A 23898-nucleotide genomic window follows, 5' to 3' on the forward strand; every position below is an offset into this window, starting at 1 on the left:
CTTGCCATCCTTACTTCTGTACTGGTGCTGGCGGTGGCTCTGCCTTCACACCTGAGATCCTGGCCAGCAGCCACCTCTCTCCCGCTGCCCAGCTCTGAAAGCAGCACCGCTGCCAGTCACGGCACAGAAGTAAGGGTAGCAGTAACGTTGCGAGCTCCCCACAACTGCTTTTGGGTCAGGACCCCTACAATTACAACACCCTGAAATTTCAGATTTAAATAGCTGAAATAATTAAATTTACTCATTTTAAAAACTATGACCATGAAATTGAGCAAAATGGACCGTGAATTTGGTAGGGCCCTACAAATGATAAAAGTGCAGATTCCAAGCAGGAGGGACAGCTTAGCAGGACTGAGGCTCCTGGGTGCAATGACAGTACAAATTATAAATAACAATAATGTTCACAGTGTTGTTGTAGCCTTGTGGGTCCCAGGATATTAGTGAGACAAGATGTGTGAGGTAATGTCTTTTATGGGACCAACTTGCATTGGTGAAAGAGCCAAGCTTTCAAGCTACACAGAGCTCTTCTTCACCTCTGGACCAGATCTGCGTAGCTGCAAAGCTTGTCTCTTTGGCCAACAGAAATTGGTCAAATAACAATACTCTCAGTTATAACAGGGTTAATTCAATAATATCAGAAGAGTACTATAACTGAGAACTTAACATTTGTATTTACAAAGCCTGTAAGCTTTCTAGCTGTAGACCACCTTAATGCCACCAGTCTACATACTGATGCTGCTTTATTGCGAAATATGCAGACTAGGGGTGCTTATTTCACTAGATACTTTTCCACTGGCAAGTCGTAATAGGCAGTTAATGACCATGTCTTTGGCCTTAGTGGTCTCCATATTCCTCTCCCGTGATATCTGCATGCTGATTTGGTCTACGTTGGTCATGATGAGCTCAGAGGCCATGATCTGAGTGGGGGATGCGCTGTTGACCATGCTATCCATGATATACTGTTTGTACAACTCCACCACTTTCTGCTCTAGGTAGTCATTCAGTATTGAATTGGAGAGGGGCTGCTGGTGTTGCATTATGCTAGTCACTCGCCAGCATGACGAGTACCCTTGGACGGGCTTGCGAATGAGGTCATTGGGTGGCATCATGGATTCCATAGGCGGAGGAATCTCTGATGACTCCAAAAATGGGCCTATCCCACTGTCACAGGTAAAATCTGTTGTTACTGAGCTGATAGGCATCACATGGCCACCAGCGATATGCAAATCATTGTAATTCTTGCAAATGCTTTTACAGGAAGAAGGAACCAGGTAGGTATCTCTACTTGTGGATCCTCCAGCCATATTCCCAGCTGGAGACGTTTGCCTTTCAAACTCTGGGCTCTGAATAACCTGCGGTAAAGTCTCTTTCTGTCTTCCATTGTGTTTGCTTCCTTTTGAACGGACTGAAGAAAAGAACTTGCCCACAGACCACCTCTGAAAGAGACTTCTGCCCTGTGTTTCATCCATGGAGGAATAGGTAAAGCCACACATGGCACTCATCTCATGCACCTTCTCCTCTGCTTCTCGCTTTCTGTAGAGCTTGGAACTTAAGAAGTCCTCACAAAAATAGGGGATTCCACAAAGATACCCTTCTGACAACATTCTTGAAAAAAGAGGAAATAAGACATCAAAGATTAAATTAGATCATAAACCAACAGGAAGATGGAACAAAAAAACAACAAGAAAAGGCAAATAGTTCATTTGTTTGTAAAAAGACTTTTGTATTGATTATGTTCCCCCTGAAAATCTGTTATTGGTTGCATATAGATTAGCTTCAGATCAGGATATCACCATAGGAGTTTACCACTTTTTAAATGGCTTAAATGAATGCAGTGAGCAGCTAGGCTGCTAACTGTGATGTTAGACCAATCACATAAAATAATTTTATGTACACCACTATATACAATATACTGTGTTTTTGTTTTATAAGGATATTTTGTGCAATGGCTTGTGGTTTATATCTATATGGTTTCTGCAGAAAGTGTATTGATTTCAGTGGGTGGCCATAAAAAGTGGGTTTTTTCCATTCTCCATGCACATTCAAGCTATGGGGTTTATTCCAAAACTTGAAGGCCTTCACATGCCACCGTTTGAAAAGGTGGATCTCACACTCAGAACGTGAATCTGACTTCTTCCTTCTTCTCAGGCTGAATAATTGTTATTTTCGTGGTTTCTTTTTAATTTAAAAAAACCCGCCATAGAGTGATTATACAAATTTCTGTACTTGGACTGGCTAATATTGGTTATCAGCCAGTCTGAATGGTCACTTTGAGTTCCCAAATTGAGACAGCTAGGGCCTGGTTTTCAGACATTCTCAGTACCCCCAGCTCCTGTTCATTTTGGTTGGAGTTTTGGATGCTCAGCAGTTCTGGAAACAGAGCCACACTATCTCAAGTCAGACACCCAGAAATCAAGGCTCCCAAAATCATTGGCTAGTTTTGAGAATGTAGACCATACAGTATAGTTACAGAAAAATAGCCATACAATGATTATTGAAATCAGACACTTAGAAAGCAGTCAGAGTGCATAGTACTGTGTAACTGGGAGATACATGCATCGCTATGCACCAGCAAATGTTCAGCCTCCCAGCACATTCAATTTCAGTATAATTATTCATAATTATGCAACAGTTTTTCTAAACCAGTGGCAGGAAAATATCCTGTAAGAAAGGGGTCCTAGACCAGTCCCACATGGTGGAGCAAAGAGGAAGTTAAGTTTTACCAAGCAGATTTCACATGTCCAAATCATTTTTATAGTACAAAACTACCAAGTGACCCATGAGAAATTAAATAGTCTTCACTTTAATAGCATGCAGAACTCTTCATTTAACATTTAATCCAATTATAAAATGCAATAGGCACGGATATTGTCTCCACAGGGAGGAACACATGTTATAGATATTTTTCAGTTTATTCAACTGTTTCAGAACACCAGAACTGAGAGCACACAAGTGATTGGGAAATGCTTATACAAACTGTGAAAGGAGAGGTGGTATCATTATGTGGCCCATGGGATACTACATGCCAACTTTGTGGTTGTCACTCATTATCGGTGGGTGTGATAGGGCTTTCACCTCCTCCAAGAGCCATTCCTTGCATTACAGCAGCCATTGCAAAATGTTGCAATACATATTGGACAAAGTCCTGGTCTTGGCTATGGAAGCGTCCTCAGAAACTGGGGCAGAAAGGAGCTGTCAGCAGGAGAGAACAGGCCCCTCTGTGCAAAGAACCCATTCTGAGTTAGGAGGGAGGAGAAAGTAATTCACCCAGGGCCTCTCAGAATGTAATCTGTGTGTGGAGATAATATCTACATACATATGTTAGGGACTCTGAGTCCTGGCTGTCCTCTGTCCCTGTGGCAACTCCATGTTTACCTCAGCCCTGTGACTCCAGTAACAGCAGTTAGCAGAACATGGGAAGAGACATGGACTAGTGTCCATGGAGGGTTCCTGAGAGGGGGAGATCTCTTTCCTATGAGGACAGCGTGCCCTCTCAGATGACTGGTTTCTAGCATCCCTTCCTTTTAAACAGCTACAGAATCCCTATCTGGAGCTTAATTGCCCTTAGGATTAATTGCTGCTGGTTTACTTTATTTATTAGCCACACTAAGAGAGCCATGAAAATCTACTTCAGAATGCCAGATAAATTCTGCTTCCATCATAGCAGGAGGAGATGCCAAAATAGTTCTCTCCTATAGTCTTTCACAGGAACCAGTAGAGTGTTGGCTTTAACTTTGGTCAGAACAAATGTGGAATTATTGTGATACTGACCCATATACTTATTTTTGGTGTAGATATTGAGAAATATGTAAAACTATATTACATGATCTATCCCATTTCTAATCACTGTACATAGGCTGTGCCCAGTTTATGTAGCATGTGTCATCATTGTTTTCCCAGCTGCCAGATGTACCATTCTTCTATCACAAAGTGATGTAGCAGGGAACTGAAACTGCTGGTTTCAGTTCTTTGGCCAAATTCTGTAGTTCTTATTTTCAGGGTCAGATCACACCCAGTGCTGAGGTGGGGGAACCCAGAAAACTCATGAAACTGAGCAAGTTCAGACCCACAGACTACTTGGAAAAATCTAGTTGGCTGAGTGGGCTTTACCCTCTTGCTCTGTAGAGGACTGTTTCCCTTTCAGCCTGCAGATGTTCCCAGGTCTTCAAGCGAAATCGTGCTAAGGTGAGAGGCAATTCTGAGGGCCTGGACATTTACATGGAAGCTCAATACATTCCTGTTATCTCCTCCATCCTCTGCCCATCAATTCAGCTAGAGGCAAGTTGCCATGGTCTCACTACTGGCAACTGGCCACACAGAGGGGATCTGCATGTGGAAAGGGTCAGCATTATTTCCTACAGGTGCTTTTTTCTTTGGTAAGGGAAGAACAGTTATTCCCAGTTCCATTTTCTCCTGCCTCCAATACACATGCACACCACAGAGTCCCAAATGCACAGAGATTGTGTATAAGGGATTCCACAGAGTTGGAGCGATGAGGATTTCATGCTCCTTTAGATCAGTCTATTTTTCTCCTATCCTTCCTTGAAAAATTCACATGGATGTTTCATTCCATGGGGGACAAAGAGAGCAGATGGCCTAGTTCATGGTCTTTACTCTTGACATGTTTTGCCTGAGACAGGGCTGCCGGATTTTATTTTTTACTATGGGTGTTATTTTTTACTATGGGTGACTGATTAAATTCTAAAGGAATACTAGCATAGCTTGCACTGGGGAGGAATAAAAGAGGCACTGCCTGTTGTAAATCTTTATTACCTTTATATCTTTTCGGTTTTTAAAACCAAATCCCTGGCATATGCCTTAACCTGGGTATTTTCTGCATTTCAGTGGAGAGATAAGTCGACCCTTGATCTATGCTGCTAGCATTAGTGTGACTACAGTGAGCCTCTGCGCAAATATCCAGAATCCAGCAATATCATAGGCTTTCTCAGACTGACAGATTCACTGCTTGGAGATGATGGCAGTGTGTGTACAAAGAGCCCAGTGCACAGCTGATAGAGAAGCTACATAACAACATAGAATTGAACTGACTACCTAGCCTAGGCTAAGCAAGAGCCTGGAGCAATATATATATATATATATATATATATATATATATATATATATATATAAGAAGAGTAGTAATAAAATCTGCTTGTCCCCTAAAAAGCCTGAGTGAGGTAGAAGATTTCTAGATAAAGTGAAAGGAATGTAGTACAGCCAGTGGGCACAAGGATATGTGGGATGCGGGCTTTTAGAAAGGGACGGACACAAATACATTTGGGACCACAATGTGTCTGGCATCTAGGCTCCCAAAGTATGGTCCTAAATAACGTTATAGGTGTTCTGTTCGGTATCTGGAGTTCAGCTTCGTATGTGATCCCTATACATACACAAGTTCTTCCAGCTGGCTTCCTAGAATCACGGGTGCAAATAATCCCTTCTCCCTTCATGGAGGGAATGAAAATCCTATGGATCCCTTTCCGGAAATCTTCTCCCACCCCCTACGACTCCGAGAAGCCCTTCCATGAGGTTAGGGATCCTGGTTGGGGGATGGGAGGATGTAGAGCCAAGGCCCACCCTATGCGGAGTTTATACAAAAGTTATAGTGACCATCAGTATTAACTTTATATCTTATGGCACTCTTACTTCCTACTCCCATCTTAGAATCATAGAATCATAGAATATCAGGGTTGGAAGGGACCTCAGGAGGTCATCTAGACCAACCCCGTGCTCAAAGCAGGTACAATCCCCAAATAAATCATCCCAGCCAGGGCTTTGTCAAGCCTGACCTTAAAAACTTCTAAGGAAGGAGATTCTACCACCTCCCTAGGTAACTCATTCCAATGTTTCACCACCCTCCTAGTGAAAAAGTTTTTCCTAATATCCAACCTGAACCTCCCCCACTGCAACTTGAGACCATTACTCATTGTCCTGTCCTCTTCCACCACTGAGAATAGTCTAGAACCATCCTCTCTGGAACCACCTCGCAGGTAGTTGAAAGCAGCTATCAAATCCCCCCTCATTCTTCTCTTCTGCAGACTAAACAATCCCAGTTCCCTCAGCCTCTCCTCATAAGTCATGTGTTCCAGACCCCTAATCATTTTTGTTGCCCTTCGCTGGACTCTTTCCAATTTATCCACATCCTTCTTGTAGTGTGGGGCCCAAAACTGGACACAGTACTCCAGATGAGGCCTCACCAATGTCAAATAGAGGGGGACGATCACGTCCCTCGATCTGCTTGCTATGCCCCTACTTATACATCCCAAAATGCCATTGGCCTTCTTGGCAACAAGGGCACACTGCTGACTCATATCCAGCTTCTCGTCCACTGTCACCCCTAGGTCCTTTTCCGCAGAACTGCTGCCTAGCCATTCGGTCCCTAGTCTGTAGCTGTGCATTGGGTTCTTCCGTCCTAAGTGCAGGACCCTGTACTTATCCTTATTGAACCTCATCAGATTTCTTTTGGCCCAATCCTCCAATTTGTCTAGGTCCCTCTGTATTCTATCCCTGCCCTCCAGCGTATCTACCACTCCTCCCAGTTTAGTATTATCCGCAAATTTGCTGAGAGTGCAATCCACACCATCCTCCAGATCATTTATGAAGATATTGAACAAAACCGGCCCCAGGACCGACCCCTGGGGCACTCCACTTGACACCGGCTGCCAACTAGACATGGAGCCATTGATCACTACCCGTTGAGCCCGACAATCTAGCCAACTTTCTACCCACCTTATAGTGCATTCATCCAGCCCATACTTCTTTAACTTGCTGACAAGAATACTGTGGGAGACCGTGTCAAAAGCTTTGCTAAAGTCAAGAAACAATACATCCACTGCTTTCCCTTCATCCACAGAACCAGTAATCTCATCATAGAAGGCGATTAGATTAGTCAGGCATGACCTTCCCTTGGTGAATCCATGCTGACTGTTCCTGATCACTTTCCTCTCCTCTAAGTGCTTCAGAATTGATTCCTTGAGGACCTGCTCCATGATTTTTCCGGGGACTGAGGTGAGGCTGACTGGCCTGTAGTTCCCAGGATCCTCCTTCTTCCCTTTTTTAAAGATTGGCACTACATTAGCCTTTTTCCAGTCATCCGGGACTTCCCCTGTTCGCCATGAGTTTTCAAAGATAATGGCCAATGGCTCTGCAATTACAGCCGCCAGTTCCTTTAGCACTCTCGGATGCAACTCGTCCGGCCCCATGGACTTGTGCACGTCCAGCTTTTCTAAATAGTCCCTAACCACCTCTTTCTCCACAGAGGGCTGGCCATCTATTCCCCATGTTGTGATGCCCAGCACAGCAGTCTGGGAGCTGACCTTGTTCGTGAAGACAGAGGCAAAAAAACCATTGAGTACATTAGCTTTTTCCACATCCTCTGTCACTAGGTTGCCTCCCTCATTCATTAAGGGGCCCACACTTTCCTTGGCTTTCTTCTTGTTGCCAACATACCTGAAGAAACCCTTCTTGTTACTCTTAACATCTCTCGCTAGCTGCAGCTCCATGTGCGATTTGGCCCTCCTGATTTCATTCCTACATGCCCGAGCAATATTTTTATACTCTTCCCTGGTCATATGTCCAAACTTCCACTTCTTGTAAGCTTCTTTTTTATGTTTAAGATCCGCTAGGATTTCACTGTTAAGCCAAGCTGGTCGTCTGCCATATTTACTATTCTTTCGACACATCGGGATGGTTTGTCCCTGTAACCTCAACAGGGATTCCTTGAAATACAGCCAGCTCTCCTGGACTCCTTTCCCCTTCATGTTAGTCCCCCAGGGGATCCTACCCATCTGTTCCCTGAGGGAGTCGAAGTCTGCTTTCCTGAAGTCCAGGGTCCGTATCCTGCTGCTTACCTTTCTTCCCTGTGTCAGGATCCTGAACTCAACCAACTCATAGTCACTGCCTCCCAGATTCCCATCTACTTTTGCTTCCCCTACTAATTCTTCCCGGTCTGTGAGCAGCAGGTCAAGAAAAGCTTCCCCCCCTAGTTGGCTCCTCTAGCACTTGCACCAGGAAATTGTCCCCTACGCTTTCCAAAAACTTCCTGGATTGTCTATGCACCGCTGTATTGCTCTCCCAGCAGATATCAGGAAAATTAAAGTCACCCATGAGAACCAGGGCGTGCGATCTAGTAGCTTCTGCAAGCTGCCAGAAGAAAGCCTCATCCACCTCATCCCCCTGGTCCAGTGGTCTATAGCAGACTCCCACCACTACATCACTCTTGTTGCTCACACTTCTAAACTTAATCCAGAGACACTCAGGTTTTTCTGCAGTTTCGTACCGGAGCTCTGAGCAATCATACTGCTCCCTTACATACAGTGCTACTCCCCCACCTTTTCTGCCCTGCCTGTCCTTCCTGAACAGTTTATAACCATCCATGACAGTACTCCAGGCATGTGAGTTATCCCACCAAGTCTCTGTTATTCCAATCACGTCATAATTCTTGAGGAGCTATAGCTGGACGTGGAGCCCTGACAGTGCAGTGCCTGTGGAGGCCTCACTAGCAGGATCCATAGGGGGCTAGGGAAAGCCAGGAAAGAGGGCGGAGCCATACAGTTTCCATGAAGATGGCCATGCCCGTGGTGGATTCCCTGACATCCCCAGATTTAGGAAACTGAACCTCCTGCTCATGGCTTAAATTCAGCTGGAGCTGACCGGAGCAAAGCTCTGATCAATATTTTCAGACCCACAGGACAGAAGCCCTGAGCCCCGGGGAGCTCCAGGAAATACTCTATGAGAATTCAAGCCCTGCTCCTGCTCATCTGATGAGGAGTAACTTGCCCCCTTCCACTCCCCAACACATACACAATGGAACAGTCTTGTACAAATTCTCCATGGGGAACTCCAATAAGTTTCCAGTCCCCTACACCTTTTTGTCGAATGTGGTCTTCATTTCAGGTCAGAAAAGGTTCTCTGGGCCATCCACTCTAAACTGCATTTTGCAAGACTCTTTGCTGTGTACATCTGAAAAGCCCTATAGCAAAGCTGTTGTTGAATATTTACAGTGACTGTGCCTCAAGTGCTTCTATTTGGAGTTCATTATACTGCTCTGTTGCCATTATGGCTAAGAACCTTTCCAAATATCAAATAAACACTTTTCTTCATTAGCCTCAGACAAGATCTCCTTTGCCTACTCCCACCTAAAGCTAGGAGTTATATCCTTCCCTTGTGTAGAACTTTCTTAAAGGTGTTTGCCAACTGTGAGCATGATTCCTCTGAATCTGCTCCTTGTCTAGATTACAATTACATGGGCCAAATCTTGCAAACTAGCTGCCTACATTATACAAAACATGCATTTGCCTGCACCAAGGGGGTACAAAGGAACATAAAAATTGCCATTCTGGATTGGGCAGTTGCTGTCTCTAATCCAATAACCTGTCTCTGACAGTGGCCAATACCAGATGCTTCAGTGGAAGGTGCAAAAAAACTCCATAATGGGCAATCATGGCACAACCTACCCATAGATTAACTAACTCTGCTAGTGTGAAACCGAAGCCCAAGGGTTTCAGCCCCTGAGTCCTGTTGCCCAGGGCTGAAGCCTGAGCACCGCTTCGGCTTCAACCCCAGGCGGTGGGGCTCTGGCGTTCGCTTTGGGAGGTGGGGCTCAGGCTTCGGCTCCAGCCCAGGACCCTAGCAAGTCTGACACCAGCACTGGTGACCCCATTAAAGCCCACTGGCAACCCACAGGTTGAGAACCCCTGTACTATACAATTTAGAGTGATAAAATCTTTGTTTCTACATGTCTCTCTTCTAAGTAAATTGAAATCTCTATTTAGTCAGTCTTAACTCTGTGGATTTTGTATGTGCATTTCAAAGCTATATCCATGTTGTGACAGTTCATTAATATTTTGCATCTCAAGTAATTGGAATGGGGGAAATGGATTCATGTGCTCTTGTTACTGAAAGTGTTACACTTAGTAGGAGTGGGGGACAGAGAAAGAGCTACAGTACATTGCTATTGAAATGATTGCCATTTTATGAAGAGTGAACAGGAGGAAAGTGCACGAACCTGACCATGGAATGAAAGGGTTACATCTGCTGGGGACTAAATGTAAGAGAGAGAAATAGTGTGTGTGCGTGTGTGTCTGAGTGCGTGTGTGCACACTCCTGAATTTCCTGTGAGTCTAGAAAATGCAAGGATTAAAGGTCCTACAGGTAATATTTATTTTAACCACAATTGGGTTGCTCAGAAAAATTCTAAACCTTTTGGCACAGATATACAATATCCATTTTTTACTTGGGGGAAACAATCTGCATATGCAGTACTCTACCTCTAAGCTGTCGCTTGGATAACTTCCTAACTCGTACATACACATCAATGAAAAATGATATAAATACCAGCATAAAAGCAGCATATTCAATTACACTTGCTTTAAAAGTATTACATAATGTAGATTATTATTATTTTATTACTTGTATTATGGTAGTGCCTAGAGGCCCAGTCATGTACCAAGACCCCACACAGGATCTGAGTGACTACGTTTTCATATCCTTAAGCCACATCAAAGACTAACTATTGTGACTCATAGTTTTGGAGGCAGATACACTAGCCTGGAGTTTGTAATATACTTACCAGTTCTGAAGGAACCAGAAATTGCATGTGGAAATTCACAGAAGCTATGTAAAATCATTGAAAACCTACACTGTCCACATGCCAATCAGACAAAGATTACCTGAATTTTACCAATGTGATTGCCAATCAGACACTAACAAGCCAAGTGGAGAGGCAGCAAAAACATTTACAGAGAATTGTACAGTGCATAATGTGTTTTAGTTCTTACCTTCAAGAGCTTAGCAGCTTACCTGAGACAGAAGATACACAACAGGAAATGACCATGCAGAGAAAAATTGTAGTTCTTCCAGACAGTTTAAAAGTTCACTTGTATGTAGCTTTTTTTACATTGCAAAGATGACATGTATTTTGTTTCTCACTCTCCATTACTCAGAAGAATTAAAGGGAAGTCCCTGGGAGATTTGGAGGTTTTATAACTGACTTATTAGAATCACACCATACTAGACCCTTTCTTCCTCTTTTTATGCCAAAATGAAACTGTGTTGTGAAACTAAATGTTGTTAAAATAGTATATTGCAACATAACACGTGTGTACCCATCAGCCTATGCTGCCAGTTCCGTAAAGAGAGATGTTAATGAAATGAAAAAAATATAGCAATCTGAGAGAGTTTGATAATCTAGAATTCAGTTGTGTCTTACCTCAGCTTCACTCCATTTATGTAATTTTCCATCTTTACAGAGATGGTAATTCACCATAGGACCAAACAGGAATCCCTTCCTTAGCAGGCACACGATCCCATAAAGACCCTATTGCATCTAGTCTACTGCCAAATAAGCCAGTACAAGATGCTACTGGCACATCTGAATTGACCCCACAAAACTGAGTAAGAGTTAGCTGAAAGGGGGTTATCAGATTTCTATACTAAGAAAATGATTGCAAACTATTTTCTTCCTGTCTCTCTTTTATTTTTTAACTAAAACCTATATTACTTTTCTTTAAGGAAGTCTAAGGTTTTATTAGAAGCACAGAACTCAATCTGCTAACCAGCTGAGGTATATATGCAGGTATATCATGTAGCATGATTAAGCTATGTAAGTCACTTGGAAAGACTGGAATCAACCAAAAAGACTGAGGTCTGTGCCACCCTGGGGCACTGTGGGAAGGACAGCCTACCTTATCCCTTCATCTGTTCAGGAGAAATTGTACTGTACCATGGAACTGTTTTCATTAGATGATGATGGCTTTTCCACAGAGCCCGATAAGGAACTGCATTTTGCTAGAGCAGGGATGGATTCTAAAGAAAAATCTGAGATAGGTAGATAATAGTCTTCATTGTGATAATACATACACATCCCTTGAAACTCAAATTCATTAGACCCCACCTTATGCTACTTCAGAAGCCAGTGTCTCATTTTTTCATGTAGTCCAACTTTAAGACTGAGTAGCAATAATATACAATGTCCTCTTAACCTTAGTCAGATATCCCAGCGCAGATATCAGTTTTCACACTCTGCGTTAAATAGGCCTGCTACGCCTATGCAATGTTATTTACTCCAACGGCCATATGCACTAGCTAGGATTAAATAACATTGCATCTGCTCAGGAGATATGCCATTTTCAATAGGTCCTAAAGCCAGCTATGGCTGGGCAAGGTTGGCAGTCTCCATCAAATTCCAAGAGGCATCTTTACTGCAGGAAGTCCTTCCCTAGGGAGCTATTCCTCACTGGCAAGAGACACCTGTTATCACATGTGTGCCTTTAACAGTCATGTAGCTTTTTCCAGCTTCATTCCTTGGGGCAAATTCAGGCCTGGTGTTGCCCATCTGCCTGGGATAAATATGGCTCTGTAGCTGGAACAGGGCATACCAAAGGTTCAAATAGTGAGTGATATTGTGAAGTATTACATTGATTTTCAGGTAATTATAAAACGATGAATATATGCTACAAGTTATCTTTTTTGGGTAACTACCATCTGCAGAAAAGATAAAATATGAATTTTCCTCCACAGATGATGCAGCATCCTCCTCCCTTCCATTAATGTGATTCCCTTAATGTGCTGCCACTTTTAGACTCTTCTCCCAAGCCTCCATTACCCGTTGAGCTGCTGCTGGGAATTACTGGCTTTTCTGTATTCTACAGAGCTCCCTAGGGCTGGTCGCTCAATATTTCTGCTGAGAGTAAAAATGTCAAAAAATGAGGTTTTGCTAGTGCAAAAGCACCTCCAGGAATAACTTAAGAAGAATGGTCAGAATTTTAAAACTGGATGCCTAAAGTGCGGCTTCTAAATGCATATATTGGCACCTAGATATAAGTGGCCTGATTTCCAAAAGAGATGAGCACTTCTAAGTCAGTGGGAGCTGCAACTTTCCAAAAATATTGCAAATTTAGCTACTTTTATTCCAGTACCTCAGGGATTTAAAGACCTAACTTTAGGCACCCAGGCTTGAAAAAATTAGCCAGTGCTCACTGCTTTACAGTACACAAAAACCATGATAGTCTGTTCTTATTCATCCTACTGTAGCTTTAAGTTCCAGAGTAAGAGAGGTTTAGTACTGTAGTTTCTCATAAGACAGGTTGAGCATTAACAACCTGATATTTTGCAAGAGCAAGGATCAACCTTTTTGGTGGATATCCATATGTTTCCTAGTGCCCTTGTTCATCTTCATCTGAAGGGTTATCCTCAGGCAGGCAGAATTATCACATGAATTGTTACGCTCTGATTTATAATCTGTTCTTTAACTGTAGCACTCTGAGAGTCAAATTGAAAGGTGAGTGAACTGCAGAGATTCTAACCTGCTGTAACACATCACCTTCTGCCCCCCTCATCCTGTGTCTAAATTGGCTTAAACTGGCATTACTTCCACTGAGCGGGCTCAGAAGATGGTGCAAATTGTAGCAACTTTGAAACTCCTTCAGATTATTATCTGAATTTTGCTCAGAATGTCTGTGGCCACATTTACTTATTATGCTCAATAGACTTTGCCATCTATTGTGTACCTGTCTTAGGCAGACTGTGAGCCAAATTCACTGACGCTGGCAAAAAGCCCATTTCAATGGCATCTCTCTGCATGAGAGAGAGGATTCCCCTTGGAATGACAACTTTAATTCCCACTTGTGATCCCATAATCAGTGGGAATGTGCCGACATAGCTCAGCCCTGGCTCCCTAGACCTCCCTACTCCCCAGCCAATGTTGCCCACTTTTTGTGGGTGGTAATGCTGCACTATTATAAATGTGAAGAGAAGGCTGGAGCTGCTTCACATACTTCATACAAACTCTACCACAGTGAACTTTATGATTGAGATCCCATATCAATACAGGCTGAATATGGGCCTGTGTTGTTAAACACTGCAAAGATGGCTGCATTTCAGTTGTGAGTGAAAGGCTACTTGTCTTTGTCTGGAACACCCATAGGGAAAAAATGGTGGGTGCTCAGCACCCACCAGCAGCCCCCCTCTCAGCTCCTTCTCCTCCTCTCCAGCACCTCCCACCCACTGGCAGCCCTGCCAATCAGCGCCTCCTCTCCCTCCCAGCACCCACCATGGATCAGCTATTTAGCAGAGTGGCGGAGGTGCTGTGGGTAGGGGGAAGAGTGAGGGCGTGCTCAGGGGAGGGGCAGAACAGGGTGGGAAGAGGCGGGGCAGGGGGGAACAGGAAGAGGGGGTGTGGTGGGGGCAGGAAGAGGCAGGCGGGAGTGGAGGCTTGGGGGAAGGGGTGGAGTGGGGGTGGGGCTTGGTGGAGTGGGGGTGGGGCCTGGGGTGGAGCAGGGGTCGAGTACATCCCTCCCCCCCCCCCCAAGAAAGGACAAATTTGGCACCTTTGGTAGGAAATAAATTCAGCCTGCATGCAGATGTCCTTTTTTTTTTTTTTTTTTTTTGGTGCATATATTCAAGCTGTACAGAACAAAGGTGCACACTGAAATATCTGCAGGCCAAACCAGTTTTAATTCTGAAACTACTTCATGATCATATATCATTAACTGGGGACTCTGGAACTGCAAAGGTTATAATTACATAGCCTAACTTTATGGCCTACTCTACTTACGATTTTATGCAGTATCACAAAGGGCTGCTATGAATCTTTTCCCTCTTAAAAAAAAGACAGGCAAATATTTCAGTCCCTTAATATATTACGTGGTAGATGTCATGAATAATTCAAAAAGTGTGACCATGTGTTAGCAAAATCAATATTTCAAGTTGCATAATACACCACTTTCTTAATTACAGTCCAGCACTACTTTCACACATTGATAATCACATGCATACTATCAATTACTTAAATAAAACAACAATAATCTTTCAGTGAGGAAGAAATATCATGGTTCTGTACAGTTCCTCTTTCTCACCCTTCTTTGTAGTTAATGGAAAGCAAATTAATAGAGTGTCCTAAATAAAATATAGTGTCGTTGTGTTAAACATCTATTTACAGCTGATTCCTCTATTCCTATGCAAAAGACTGCATCAGAAAAACACAGCAGCAAATACTGCTTCACTGCTACTTTGCATGTCCCCGTACTATGTGCATGTATGCATCTCAGTAGCACCTTTCAATGAGATGTTCCATTCCAGGGCCTCACTGAAAGCCCACTGAACTGAATGGAAAGACTCCCACTGAAATTGTTGGGTTTTTGAATCAGACTCCAAGGAAATGAGAGTTCTGAACATGCCTATTAATGGAGTGTGTTTCCTGGATGTACCCTGTGTGTCATTCAACATTTACAGGGCCGGGTTTGGGCATAATGGATCTAGAAGCAAAACATGTCCACAGAATCCAAATCTGTGCACACAAATGGGTAGTTGAATATGCTACTGCCTAATTTTCATGTGCAATTAACCTTTTGCATGCACAACCACGCGTGTTGGGTTTTGGAGAGCAAGGGAGGGGTGCAGCAAACATGGGCTAGATTCACAAAAGGACATAAAAAGAAAAGAAGTACTTGTGGCACCTAAGAGACTAACCAATTTATTTGAGCATAAGCTTTCATGAGCTACAGCTCACTTCATCGGATGCTCACTTCATTAGTCTCTTAGGTGCCACAAGTCCTCCTTTTCTTTTTGCGAATACAGACTAACACGGCTGTTACTCTGAAACCTGACAAAAGGACATAGGGGCCTAACTGCCATTTTAGGCACCTAAAACCCAGAATCAGGCCCAATTGGGATTTACAAAGCTCTTGCTCAGTTGCTCTAAATTCTGTAGGCACCTAAAGTCACTGGGCACCTAAATTTCTGGAGTCAAAATTCCTGAGGCACTTACGTTTCTGCCTCTGGGCATGCACACTGCATTCCCACAGCAGGCATCCAGACACCTAAACCCAGAACAATGCCCAAACCAGGAGAAGACAGATGTTCCTCTGTCTAAGTTGCTGGCAGGGCCTGATATGGTAAGTGTGCTCAGACCTCGCCTACCAAATCTGATTCCTGTAAGCAAGCTTGCATATAACGGGCAGCAGGGGAAAGCGCAGCTCTCTAATAACTTTTAACCCAGTGGTTAGGGTGCTCACCTGGGATATGGAATACCTCCCCGCACTTTAAGTCCCCTCTCTGCCTGAGGAGGAGAAGGGATTTGAACTTGAAGCTGCTGCCTCTTGGGTGCATGCCCTAACTACTTGGCAATGGGATATTCTGATGTGGAGCTCCCGGCCTGCCTTGGCTCCATGCTGCTCCCAGAAGCGACCAGCATGTCCAGCCTCTAGGCAGAGGCGCGGCCAGACAGTTCTGCATGGTGCACACTGTGCGTGCCCACCGGCGCCGCCCCCACAGCTCTGGGCAATGGGAGCTGCGGAGACAGCACTGGGGGCAGGGGCAGCACGCAGAGCTTCCCTGATCACCCCTGCGCTTAGCGGCCGCAGGAACGTACCGGCCACGTCCGGGGGCTGCACAGAGCCAGGCAGGCAAGGAGCCTGCCTTAGCCCCGGGCTCCTGCTGCACCACCAACCAGACTTTTAACGGCCCGGTCAGCAGTGCAGACTGGAGCCGCCAGGGTCCCTTTTCGACCCAGCATTCCAGGTCAAAAACCGGACGCCTGGCAATGCTACACTCCCACCCTAACTATGCATTTCAAGGCAGTTCACCCAGGACAAAGAAATGTTGGAGCCGAAACCTCTTCTCTGTATTTCCAGTGGTGATGTGGAACCCACACCCACTTTGGACACGGGGGGTACTATATTGGATGCTTCACAAGTATGATGGTACTAATGGCTCCAAACACTATTCCTAACATCTCCTGGATTAAACCACTCTAACACACATCCGGCAGAAAGGAATCATTACTGGGCCTGTGATATAACCAATCGGTAGGCTCAGGAGGAAGTTATTAAAGGAGCAACAGCTTGAAAATAGGTGAGGCCTTTAATTTAGGGATTATTTCAGGTGTAACAGTTCCTAACATGGAGGCTGCAGGACAGTGAGCTGCAGTACGTGAGGAGGTGATGGCTGTGGGCCTGCCTTTACTTTTTGGATGTGGGGGAGAGAATTCCATTTCCCAGGACTGACTCATTAGAGTCCAGGCAGCTCCATTCCTCCCCCTCCATTAGCCAGGTGGTCTGGTTCCCTTGACTAATCCATTATTTTCAGGCTAACTCTGAAGGAGAGCTGGCTTAATTTAATGTCAAGCTTTCTGCTGACACTTTCACTGAAAGTATGAAACAGCTGACTCCCTACCCTTAGCTCCTGGAATAAGACAGACATTCTTACATGGAAGATTTTATTCAGTCACATTGTGCAAAAAGGAATCTTGCATCACATTTCTAATGTACTTCTCAACTCACTACTGTCAGTTACTAGGGGGAAGGTTTTAAGGTTTTACACAGAGGGCTTTTCACTGGAAATAGGATTGTGAAATAGACGGGGCCATTCCCTTTTGTGTTCTTACTATATACTCAGTTCAATATAATGAAGTATATACAACTCAGGATTTTTAAAATAACGTATGTTAAATACCAAATAAGATTTGGAGAAATACAGGCAGGACTGTTGTGGCATAAGGGCTGGTTATTTCAGTTGTACTGAAAGATGTGTGCACTAGCTATTTGGAGCCATCTAGTGATACTTTAATTGCATGCAATTTAACTAAAATAACTTGTTTTCCAAATATTGTATCTTATTGGGGGTGGGGGTTCTTTGTTTTACTCTCTTTTCCGCTTCTCTTCCTCTGCCCTGGCTATTCTTATTTCTTTCAGCTACCAAGAAACTAAACATTCAGACTGAGCCAAACTAATCCCTGGTGAAACTCCACGGAAATCAGTGTCTGAATTCAGGCAGTCTCCTTGCTAGGGTTAGACCAGAAATAAATATGGAGATTTCTGTAAGAGGAAATCTCAAAGCAGCAATAGCGAGTATGGTAGAACCATTGAGTAATTAAGACAGAACTGTCAATGTTTTTTCCTACATGGCCAACCAGTTCACAGAAGGGCACTCATAGGCACTGCTTGCTGTGTTGTTAAATGTGGGTTCTTTTGGTAAAAGCAGCTCTCTAGAACTGATTTCCATGTTTCAGACTACAAGGGAGAGGAAACAAACATTAGGAGATGAGACAGCCGCAATGAACAGGATCAGTTCAAAGTACAAGTATATAAATTAGGTAGATTACATTATGCAATAGAAGTGACATTCATGGATGTGAGGGGGAAGAGGTTATCATGAACAAATTTCTGGAAGGCTGGTGAAATATGTGTAAAGTGGAAGGCTCAGGAAGTAGGATTTTGTTGAAAGAATGTCATAGACCTAGAAGAAAAGAGAGAATTCAAAGAGTCAGGTATCCAAATAAGTACAGAGAGGCTGTTTCAGGTGGAGGGATCAGCATGGAAGAAGAAGGAGAGATAGGGATACAAGCAGTAAGAACATTAAAATTTCTAGGTGTAAGCAGTGTCAGGATGAGCTCCACCCTGACATCTGGTGGTGAGGTGTGGCAAGTTGTGGAAAAGAACTTCAGGGGCCAATCTCAGTTGCATAGGCACACCCACCCCGCCTAGAATGAGGCCATAGCTGCCCAAATGGTCACTTTGGCTGCTGTGGGATCCCCAGTGTCTCTGTTATTGGGGCAGGAAGAATAACTTGTTATTACCCTGATTATGGGAACTGTGCTGGGAACTATACGTGGCCTTTTGTTATGATGGAGGGATTCACCATCAACTAAGTAGCACTCGCTAGGCAAGGGTCATGGGTTCCAAAACTCTGTGCATTGAGAGAGGCTGGGGACATGGACTTGGTGGCATGGGCCCCTTGGTGAGGGCCTTACATGCTAATTGCACTTCCTCCTCTCTCCACTGTGGACTATCAGAGCTAATTTTGATTCCATTAGGAGTCTAGTTACAGGCTGCTGAGCTCACTTTGGGCCAAGGGTGCACCAGCACTGAGGCTCCCCTACTACAAGCTGAATTCACCAAAGAGCTGAACTGACTAAGAGCTGAAATCACTGAGCGTTGTGTTAAGTAGTGGGGGAGCCTGAAGATATATTGTGGAGCAGTTTGCGGGACGGCTGGAGTGCCTTGTGGACAGGCTGGTGGAGCAGTTTGTGGGACGGCGGGAGCTGCTGGTGGGCAGCGGAGCCGACCGAAGGAGTTCGTGGGGTGGCTGGCGGAGCGGAGCGAAGGCCTATGGAGCTGTGGGGTGGTCAGCTTCAGATCATGTAAGGTGCCCCTTACCTCTCTTCCCCCGCCACCCCCCACATCTCCACCCAGGTTGGGAGGTAAAGCTCTGCAGATAAACTTTCGAACTCTGGGGCTCCCCTGACCAGGGAAAGAGACTTTTGGGTCATTGGACTTTTGGGACTTTGGGTGATTTGGGGTTGCTGGACTCAAGAACCAAAGAGAAAGAGCATGCCCCAATTTGCTTGGGGTGGGTTTTTGCTCATGGGTTGTTACGAATCCGGTTGGTGGTGTTTCCCCAACATAATGCCACATTGTTTCTCTCTGTTATTAAAAGGCTTTTGCTACACTCAGACTATGTGCTTGCGAGAGGGGAAGTATTGCCTCTTGGAGGCGCCCAGCGGGGGTGGTATATATTTGTCCCAGGTCACTGGGTGGGGGCTCGAGCCGGTTTGCATTGTGTTATTGGAATGAATCCCCTAGATAGTGAACCCGGCCCTTGCTGCCAACTCTGACGGGCAGAAGGGTTACATAGGAATAGAATAGAAAATATGAGACAATACAGCCAGGAAGATGGAAAAGAGTGCCAGTCAATGGAGCATCTCAAAAAATGAAGGGAGAGAATGTGCACTAGATTCTGGAATGGACAGGAAGGCCTTGAAAATATTTGAGGCTAGAATATTTATATGCCTGCTTTTTGGTACTGGGTGATGGGAGGGAAGTGGAGGAGAGCTAAGTGCTTATCCTAATGTAGCTGCAATGGAAGCTCCCAAAAATCCATGCAGAGAAATGAGACTGCAAGATCCAGAAGATCAAGACCCCAAATGGTTAAAGATGAAAAAGTATTAGGGAAAAATTAAGCATGATCACGTTATCTATACACAAAGGAGAGAAAGTATTTCTCCATAAACATGTACTGTATTACCAATACAGTATAATAAAAAGTTGTGTAAACACAGTAATGAAATACGTTATGTATAATTATCAGATTAGATAAAAGTAATAAAATAAATACAAGAGAAGAGGCAGAGGAACAGTTAGCTGGGGAATAAAGAGAGGACAGTTCTGTGGGTCTGAGTTGGATTCTCAGTTCTGTCCCAGGCTTCCTGTGTGACTTTGGGTGTGACATTTAACCACTATATGAATCAGCTTCCCCATCCATAAAAACAATACCCTCCTGCTATTGGTGTTTTGAAATTAAATTAATCAATGTTTATAAATTGAGTGGAGACCCTTAGAGTGAAGGTATTACCCAGATGTAGTATATTATTATTCTATAGGTAAGGAAAGCAATATCTCTGTGGACTTGATCATGTGAGGGTTGGGGTGGAAACAAATTAAAGAACTTCAGAGTGGTGTTTAAGGCAAGTGAGTTCAATAAACATTAGGTCAGATCAGACACTACAGCAAAGCCAACTTTAGAAGAAAGAAGTAGGCTAAGTAATTCAGTTGCCATTGATCATCATATGGTCAATCTGGTTCTTATCTCTGCCATTTGGAGAATACCATGTCAGCTTCTGGATTTCACAATGTTGGAATAGGGTTCTGACGATGACTAGATCATTCACATTACAGAAATCAACCAGCCTTTCTCCGTTTTCATTCATGGTGCCACACCCATTGCTCTGTCATTGTTTCTCTTGTCCTTACCAACCTTGGCATTCAGGTCTCCCATGATGACAGTTATGTCGTGGCATAGTTCTCTCTCTTTAACTCCACCTGTAATATAAGATAGAATTTGTCCTTTGCTTTTCATCATGTCAGAGCACTGAATCAGAGTAATATTATTGCATTTCCCTTTCTCTCTGGCTCTCATAAGTCTGCTGCTGATGGACTTCCGTCCAAGCAGGGAATGCTCCACTCCCTTCTTCAAAAGGATGGCAACACCCTCATGGTGTTGTCCATTATCCCATCCAGAAGACAGCAAAGCTTCTCCCGAGGCTATTGTTAATCTTCCTGATCCCGTCCATCTGCTTTTGCTGACTCCCAGGATATGTAAGCGGTAGCTTCTCATCTCTGCTGTGACCTGAGTTAGCTCCCCTGTTTTGTACATTGTCCGTATGTTCAAAAAACCAAGTATGGTTTTTGTCTTGGTGTTGAGCCTTCAGTCTTCATGCCAGTGGCTTCCTTTTGACTTTCGCCACTGGCAGTCATACAGGTCAGTAAAAAGAAAAGGAGTACTTGTGGCACCTTAGAGACTAACCAATTTATTTGAGCATGAGCTTTCGTGAGCTACAGCTCACTTCATCAGATGTATGCCGTGGAAACTGCAGCAGACTTTATATATACACAGAGAATATGAAAAAATACCTCCTCCCACCCCATTGTCCAGCTGGTAATAGCTTATCTAAAGTGATCATCAGGTGGGCCATTTCCAGCACATTGTAGGGAGAATGGTCACTTTGGATGAGCTATTACCAGCAGGATAGTGAGTTTGTGTGTGTGGTTTTTGGGAGGGGGGTGAGGGGGTGAGAGAACCTGGATTTGTGCAGGAAATGGCCCAACTTTATTATCATGCACATTGTGTAAAGAGTTGTCACTTTGGATGGGCTATCACCAGCAGGAGAGTGAATTTGTGTGGGGGGGTGGAGGGTGAGAAAACCTGGATTTGTGCTGGAAATGGCTCACCTGATGATCACTTTAGATAAGCTATTACCAGCTGGACAATGGGGTGGGAGGAGGTATTTTTTCATATTCTCTGTGTATATATAAAGTCTGCTGCAGTTTCCACGGCATACATCTGATGAAGTGAGCTGTAGCTCACGAAAGCTCATGCTCAAATAAATTGGTTAGTCTCTAAGGTGCCACAAGTACTCCTTTTCTTTTTGCGAATACAGACTAACACGGCTGTTACTCTGATACAGGTCAGTGACTCCTGAAGGCCAACAACCACAGTAATGGTTGATATGTCTGCTGCTGTTTCTGTAACATATTTTGTTTTTTAGGGGACAGGGTTGTTAGCCCTGTGCCTAACTCCCAACCTGGAGGACCAGGATGTCTGTTTTGTGTCTGGCTGCTCCCCCACAGACCAATCCAGCATGTTTGAACCTGCCAGGAGGAAAAAGCCCCCACCTACAGAGACTGGGGATTATTAGAGCTATCCTGCCATGACAAGGAACGGACACCAGAGGACACTTTTTTGCTTTAAGTGCTGCTTAATGCTTGGTTTCAGGGCCAAATGCATCTTTAGATTCCAGAAATGGTTGGCACCTTTCATGAGTTGGCAAATAGTTTGTTTTACGAAGGAACCTTAGAAATCATTAGAAATTAAAGGTGTTTTAGTATCCGCACCAGCTCAGCTTTTGTTGCATAATTTCATACCTGGATGAAGTCTGGATAGTGCTTTACAAGGATTGAGAATGTAAATTGGTTTCAGCTCCAAACTGAGCAGCCATTTTAGGAAGACTTATTGAGCACTCAGGAACTCAGAGATGTTGACTCTACACACTTTGAATGCTATTGTGTATCAAAGTAAAAGTAATTCAAAAATGTTTGCAATGTAATTATTCACACCCAAATACCATGGTAAGATAAGGAGCACATGACACCAGGAGAGCACTTTGCCTTCTGCTTTATACCTACTATTACAAGTATGGTTCAAACTCATCCCCATGTGATATACTGCACAATGCCCTAGGCCGTTTCATTAAGAGCAAAATGAAAGACATGTTCCAATGGTTTCAGCAATTTTTGTTTGTAATAATTCCCCTGTGTGACCACACAGTAGACATGAAGTTAATAGTATTCTTTCCATGCAGGATTCAGTCCTCCTCCAGGATATGCAGGACTACTTGCTGCCCTGAAACAGGACACTTGTCTAGCACTTATGCTCAGTATGTGGGCTACTGAGCGGAGAAAGGGCTAATTCCACATGCTGTACTACAGTGATGTCCATCATGTGGCTCTGGAAGATCAAAATTATGGCCCTCAAGGGCAACTGTATTAAGAAGAAAATTTGTATTTGAATATGAATTGGAGATCTGGCCCCTAAGCTGTGCCCTGTGGTTTTTAAACTAAAATGGCTGAATCAGCTCTGTCACCATAGAGAGGAGGTGGGGCACCAGCTGTCTCCCCGAGGTTCCTCCCTCCACATTCTCTACAGCCCCAGGGGCAGCTGTCCTGTGAGCTGGGTGCTCATGAGCAGCTGCTTTTCCTTTGCTGCTACAGCTGCTTCTCTGCCAGATTGGTTGTTCCCCATAATTATTTGAACCCCTGGTCCAGTAGCTCCTTCCCTTAGGCTGGGGAAGGGGCTTTCAGACACGGGTGGGCTTGCACCCCTAGCTTTCAGTAGGTGCTTCTCTGCTGGCTGCCCACTGCATCTAAAGGGAGGGAGGGAAGAGTACCTCTGGCTGCTCTGTTTCCCTGCCAGCCTGTGGGATTCCCCAGGGAGAGCTGACTTGACTGTCTCTGCCTGAACACATGGAGACTATCTAGTGAAGGATGGTTCCCCTCCTGCATACAGCCATCCAGGGCATCCTAGGAGAGAGGAGAGGAGATGCTGAGAACCAGCCTCCAGTTATAGCCCCCTGATTCTCTCCTGCAGACCTGGCACAGGTTAGAGCACCGTGTGGATTGCTCTAACTTCCGCAATCTGGCTATGGTACCCACAGCAGAGCACAATGGGAGCAGAAGAGGCCAGATAATCTGCTTGTAAGTATTAATTTTGGCATTTTGGGGGTAATATGTTTTACCATCAGGCTTAAAAGGTTGCACACCCTTGCTGTATTACGTGGTGAAGGGCCACAATCTACATCATGCTGTGATGAGAAAAAGTAGGCATGTTTGTAGTGCAGAGCAGGGG

At 44.3% G+C, this 23898-nt stretch overlaps 1 protein-coding gene across 2 annotated transcripts; it reads right to left on the reverse strand.

The window, feature by feature from the left end:
- Positions 1 to 245: 245 nt before the first annotated feature.
- Positions 246 to 10987, reverse strand: TASL (TLR adaptor interacting with endolysosomal SLC15A4). Of its 2 annotated transcripts, none has more exons than XM_073328294.1 (2): positions 10801 to 10987; positions 246 to 1605 (listed from the first exon to the last, which is right to left on the reverse strand). In XM_073328294.1, exon 2 carries the CDS (start codon positions 1602 to 1604, stop codon positions 741 to 743), a length of 864 nt encoding a protein of 287 aa, XP_073184395.1. In that variant the 5' UTR covers position 1605; positions 10801 to 10987; the 3' UTR covers positions 246 to 740. The 2 variants fall into 2 exon arrangements, with proteins under 2 accessions (XP_073184395.1, XP_073184405.1); XM_073328304.1 differs by having other exon boundaries at positions 10779 to 10987.
- Between the last annotated feature and the right edge of the window lie 12911 nt (positions 10988 to 23898).

This window comes from Lepidochelys kempii, chromosome 1, assembly GCF_965140265.1.
Source record: "Lepidochelys kempii isolate rLepKem1 chromosome 1, rLepKem1.hap2, whole genome shotgun sequence".
NCBI lineage: Eukaryota > Metazoa > Chordata > Testudines > Cheloniidae > Lepidochelys > Lepidochelys kempii.

Excerpts from the sequence above, each read along its gene's own strand:
- TASL (XM_073328294.1), bottom strand. The coding sequence starts at position 1,604 with ATGTTGTCAGAAGGGTATCTTTGTGGAATCCCCTATTTTTGTGAGGAC.